Source organism: Haliaeetus leucocephalus, unplaced genomic scaffold (assembly GCF_000737465.1).
Source record: "Haliaeetus leucocephalus isolate CR32 unplaced genomic scaffold, Haliaeetus_leucocephalus-4.0 Scaffold773, whole genome shotgun sequence".
Taxonomy (NCBI): Eukaryota; Metazoa; Chordata; class Aves; order Accipitriformes; family Accipitridae; genus Haliaeetus; species Haliaeetus leucocephalus.
Window position 1 is genome coordinate 221650 of NW_010973209.1, and position 5673 is coordinate 227322.

Below are 5673 nucleotides of genomic sequence, written 5' to 3' on the forward strand. Positions count from 1 at the left end.
CCCCCCCCCCCCCGCCGCACCCCAATCCAGAGCATCCCTGGGGCACTGGCAGGACCTGGGCCAGCCAGGGACACAGATCGATGGGCGGGATGCAGGGATGGAGCCGCTGGGATGCGGGTCCTCGGTGGCATTCCCCCCGGGAAAAACAAGCAAACAAACAAAAAAACCAACAAAAACCCCCAAAACAAACCCAGCCTCGCCTGAGCCGATTAATTTTCCAGCTGAGCCTTATGGGCAAAGCCAGGGAATAATTATCCCCTGGGAGCCGAGCATCCTTCGCTGCTCCGTTGTGCCAGCTCGTATCCCATTGCCTCCTCCCAGTGGGATTTGGGGGGGATGCTGGGATGCAGGGGACATGGGGATGGTGTATTTGGGATGGGATGCGATGGGATGGGGGGGGCGGGGCGGGAGAGGCCACCCATAAATAATCCCAGTTTAGCGCTGGCAGCAAAAAGGGGGGATGCTGGGAAGGGCTTGTGGGGTGCATATGTGTGCCCCCGCACCCAAAAATGAATCCCGTGGGGTGGAGGATCTCGTGCGGCATCCTAGCGGGGGGGGGGGGGCGGGGGGCCCCAAAACTGAGCTAAAGGGGGCTGTCCGGCTGCTGGAGCCCCTTGGGGAGAGGTGGGGGTCCCCTGGGAGCAGGGGGGATTTTCGGCCAGAGGTTTTCCCATCCTGGGCTGGGGGGGTGTGGGGGGAAACAGGGATGGGAGGGAAGGGCATTGTCCTGCATCCTCCGGAGCAGCCGGAAAGCCCTTCCCGTGGCGGGGCAGGAGGAAAAATGTCCTCCCGGCCCAACTTCCCAGCGATAACCTGGGATTGTTGGGTTTTCCCTTGGGAATGGGGAGGTTTTTCCGACAATCAGTGGGGTTTTTATGGAAAAATGGCACCGGGGGGGTCAAGTCACGTCCCGTTTTCTTCCCTTTCTGGGCGCGGGCAGGTGTCTCCTCGGCCATGCTGGAGGTGCACGTGGGGACAGGCTCGGTCTTCTCCGTGGAGGGGCAGCAAGCGGTGCTGCCCGCCTGGTACACCAGCCGCTCCCAGAAGAAGCCCTACGTCACCTGGCTGCTCAATAAGGACGATGCCGTCCCCTTCCAGGTGAGAGGTGGGGAGGGGATGTGGATGTGGTGGGGCACGGAGGGGGACAAGCGGGGAGGTGGCCATGGTGGGGGGGGTGCCCATGATGGCGAGGTGCCCGTGGTGGGGTGAAGCTCACGGTGTTCACCATGGGGAGGTGTCCACCATGGGGTGATGCCCGTGGTGGGGGGATGCTCGTGGTGCCCATGATGGGGAGGTGACCACGATGGGGGGAACCTCGTGGTGCCCACAATGGGGAGATGCCCATGATGGGGACATGCCCATGGTACCTGCAATGGGGAGGTGCTTGTGGTGCCCAAGATGGCGAGATGTCCACTATGGGGCGGTGCCCGTGGCACCCATGGTGGGGAGGGAAATGCCTGTGTTGCCTTCAATGGAGAGGTGCTTGTGGTGTCCACGGTGGGGAGATGCTCATGGTGCCCACGATGGGGAGGTGCCCATGATGGGGTGAAGCTCATGGCGCCCGTGAGGGAGAGATGTCCACCATGGAGAGGTGCCCATGGTGCCTATGATGGGTAGATGCCCATGATGGGGACATGACCGTGGTACCTGCTGTGGGGAGGTGCTTGTGGTGCCCACGGTGGGGGGACACTCGTGGTGCCCACAATGGGGAGGTGCCTCCGATGGGAAGGTGCCCATGATGGCAGATGCTTATGGTGCCCACAGTGAGGAGATGCCCATGATGGGGAGATGCTCGTGGTACCCAAGATGGGGAGATGTCCACCATGGGGCGGTGCCCATGGTACCCATGATGGGGAAACACCCATGTTGCCTGCAATGGGGAGGTGCTTGTGGTGCCCGTGGTGGGGGGATGCTTATGATGGGGCAAAGCTCGTGGTGCCCGTGATGGAGAGATGTCCGCCATGGAGAGGTGCCCATGGTACCTATGATGGGGACATGCCCATGGTACCTGCAATGGGGAGGTGCTTGTGTTGCCCACGGTGGGGGGATGCTCCTGGTGCCCACGGTGGGGAGGTGCCCATGATGGGGTGAAGCTCATGGTGCCCACCATGGGGAGGTGAGCACCATGGGGAGATAGCCATGATGGGGGAGATGCTCATGGTACCCACGATGGGGAGGTGCCCATGATGGTGGGATGCTCATGGTGACCGTGATGAGGTGGTGCCCAGGATGGGGTGAAGCTCATGGTGCCCATCATAGGGAGGTGCCCACCATGGGGTGGTGCCCACAGTGGGGGGGATGCTCATGGTGCCCATGATGAGGAGGTGCCCTTAACGGCAAGATGCTCGTGGTGATGGTGTTGTGTAGATGCCCACGATGAGGTCATGCCTGTGGTGCCTGCAACGGGGAGGTGCTTATGGTGCCCACGAGGGGGAAATACCAATGATGGGGAGATGCCCTTGGTAGGAGGATGCTCATGGTGCCCACGATGGGGAGATGCCCACGGTTCCCATGCCCTGGATGCTCAGGGCAGGTGAGGACAGAGGGGGCTCATGCAGCAATCGCTACTCTGCAAAATTTGGGATTTGGCGGGGGGGCGGGTTCCTCTCCTGCAACACCATCTGGAGGTTGACCAAAGCAGGCGTTTTCCCCCCGTGCAGATCCTGACCTACCTGGACGGGATGGTGAAGGTGGAGGAGACGGACCTGAAGCCCCGCGTGGGGTTCCTGTACCCTGTCCTCACCCACAACATCTCGGTCTTCATCAACGCCACCCGGGAGCACGACTCGGGCCAGTACATGTGCACCGTCAACGTGGTGGATGACGACAGCGGCACAGGCAAGAACATCGGCGTCATCAACCTCACCGTCCTGGGTAAGGCTCCGCTGGTCGCCCTTCGACCTGCCCCCCCCCCCCTTGTCACGAAGTCCCTCAGGACTAACGTCGGTGCCCGCAGTGCCGCCAGCCTCCCCTGCCTGCCAGCTGCACGGCAACCCCACCGTGGGAGCCAACGTGACGCTGAGCTGCACCTCCGAGAAGGGGAAGCCCTCGCCCGCGTACCAGTGGGAGCGCACGGCTCCCACCCTGCAGGTCTTCTTCCCCCCTGCCCAAGGTAAGGTGGCACCGGGGTTGGGGGGGACGGGACACGGGGGACAGACACCAGGGGAGCGGAGTCGGAGGGGCTGGAAAATCCCAGGAAGCTTCAGCTGGGGGATGCTTTTGGCTTCGTCCCTTTAACTCTGCCCATTCCTGGCCTCACTGCGTGAGCGGGCAGGGGAATATCCCCTTAACTCTGTCCGCTCCCTGCACAAGGAAGGAGGGAGGGAGGGGAGTGGGGGGCTGGCTGTGGAGCAGCACCCAAATTTTTCACCCGTAGACCGGGCCAGGGGCACCCTCAAGCTGACCAACCTCTCCCTGGAGATGTCGGGTCTCTACGTCTGCGTGGCCGAAAACCGAGCGGGTTCAGCCAAGTGCAGCATTGTCCTGGAGGTGCACTCAAGTGAGTACGTGTCCGCAGGGCTGGGGCCGGGGTGGGGGGACGGGACATGGTCCCCACGAGGTTCCTGTGGGGTCCCTGTGGGAATAAGGGGGGAGGCGAACTCCCCCCGCCGCCTCTCTGTCTCTCTCCGGCAGCTAGCACCAAAGCCGTCATCGCCGGCGCCGTGCTGGGCTCCCTGGGCGCCCTCGCCACTGTCATCTTCTTTGCCCGGCGGGTCGTCAGCTACCAGAGGAAAAAACGTGATAGCCAGGAGGAGGCAGCCAACGAGATCAAGTGAGGCACCCCTCCTGTGGAGGAGGCTCAAATCATCATCGCTAGGTTTCAGAGTTAACGGGGGGGGTGTCCATCTCTGGCCAGTCATCACTAGGTTTCAGGGGTAACAGAAGAGGGAAGGAGGTTTCCATCTCTGGCCAGTCATCATTAGGTTTCAGAGTTAAATAGGGCATTTTTCCACCTCTGTTTTTCCCCCTTTCCCTCTTGCACCCCTGTTTTGGGGTCCAGGAGCTCTGCGCAACCTCAGGGGCCCTGTTGCTTTGCAGGGGCAGGGGGGAATGCCAGGGAGGGGAATAGCAGGGTTTCCCGGTGCCGATGCCAATCTCTCTGACGCTGTTCCCTCTCGGCAGGGAAGACGCCGTGGCCCCCAAAACCCCATCGTGGGCGAGGAGCCCAGCTTCGGACACCATCTCCAAAACCAGCACCTTGTCCTCCATCGCCGGCACCCGGGAGAAACCCTACGGAGCCAAACCCCCCTCCGACACCGCCTCCATCCTCACCGCCACCGGCAGCTACCGGGGACCCCCACCCCGGGGAGGGGGACGCAACCCCAAACTCTCCCCCCCCGCCGTTAACGGGGTCCCCCAGCGTCGCCAGGATCCAGCCCCCCCCCCGGGGTCATTGCCCCCCTCCAGCTTGGCACGGGCGGGCGCCGTCCCCGTCATGGTGCCGGCGCAGAGCCGAGCTGGCTCCTTGGTGTGAGCCCCCTCCCAAAAAAAGGGGTGCTTGTATCCGGCACACACCACCACCCTCCCCCATTTTCTGGGGTGTTTTTTTCCCTTTTGGGGTTTTTTTTTTCTTTTTAAAAGACGCCTCGAGCAGCTAGACTCGTCGTGGGGTTGTTTAATGGGTGCAGGAGGCTCCCCGGGTTTGGGGGGGCCGAGTCTCCCCGTAAATATAACACCCCAAAATAGCCCCGGCCCCACCCAGAGGGGGGGTCCTCTTCTTTTTTTTTTTTTTTTTTTTTTTTTTAATATATATATATCTCAGTTGAAATGGGGGATTTTTCATAAAAGAGCATTAGAAGCGGCGGGGGGGGCGACAAGGGGTTGGGGGGGGGAGATGCACTTTTTTTAGGGGTTTTCTGATTAAAAGCTGGCCGTGCTGTCCGGTGCTGTGGTTTTGGGTGAGTCTGCAGGGATTTAGGGGGTTGTGGGTCCTAAGTCCCTCTGGGTGATGTCATAGCGACTGGGCAATGTCACGGTGGCTGGGTGATGTCACATTGCACCGGCCAGGGTCCTCAGGATGGCGTCCTGGCTTGCGTGTGTTGTCGCACCCCAAGACCTATCGCCTGTCCATCACCGTGATGTCAGACTCTGCCCCGGTCCTGAGTCGGGCGGTATGATGTCACAATGAGCGTGTGGCATCACAGCATCCGACTCATGTCTGTAGGACATCACGCTGGCAGTCACATGTCCGTCAGTGGTGTTGCGCGTGCCTGCATGATGTCTCTCTCACCATCACACTGTCAGCAGTGACATAACACATGCCTGTATGACATTGTGCCTCTGATCATGTCTAGCAGTGACGTCCCACACACCCGTATGATGTCACAGCAGCCGTCACACGTTCAACAGCACCGTCACACCACCCAACTTCACGGCTGCAGAGCATCACACGAGCTATCTCCCACCCACGAGCGGCGTCACGCACGCTTGCGTGATGTCATGCCAGCCATCGCGTGCCCTGCCGTGATGTCACGTGCCTGTACGCTGTCACACCGGCCGTTGCACGCCTGCCAGTGATGTCACGCACGCACGTGTGACGTCGCTGCTGGGCATCACCCGCCCCATGGCCATCCCGCCTCCGAGCCGCTGTGACCTCACCACTCCGCCGGGTGACGTCGAAAGGCGCCAAGGACAGGCTGGGCCTCCGGCAGGGACGTTTATTGGGGCGGGGGG

The 5673-nt window shown here is 61.5% G+C and overlaps 1 protein-coding gene across 1 annotated transcript; it reads left to right on the plus strand.

Moving 5' to 3' along the window:
- Positions 1–954: 954 nt before the first annotated feature.
- On the plus strand, positions 955–4474 carry ESAM (endothelial cell adhesion molecule). The gene is made up of 6 exons (XM_010581473.1): positions 955–1098; positions 2661–2874; positions 2957–3112; positions 3377–3503; positions 3638–3772; positions 4123–4474. Exons 1-6 carry the CDS (start codon positions 955–957, stop codon positions 4472–4474), a joined length of 1128 nt encoding a protein of 375 aa, XP_010579775.1.
- Positions 4475–5673: the final 1199 nt, after the last annotated feature.

What these genes read in the sequence shown, in the direction of transcription:
- ESAM (XM_010581473.1), top strand. Translation starts at nt 955, where the DNA reads ATGCTGGAGGTGCACGTGGGGACAGGCTCGGTCTTCTCCGTGGAGGGG. An exon ending in CTTCTTCCCCCCTGCCCAAG is followed by an intron (nt 3,113 to 3,376) that starts GTAAGGTGGCAC and finishes TTTCACCCGTAG; the next exon opens with ACCGGGCCAGGGGCACCCTC. An exon ending in GAGGCAGCCAACGAGATCAA is followed by an intron (nt 3,773 to 4,122) that starts GTGAGGCACCCC and finishes CCCTCTCGGCAG; the next exon opens with GGAAGACGCCGTGGCCCCCA.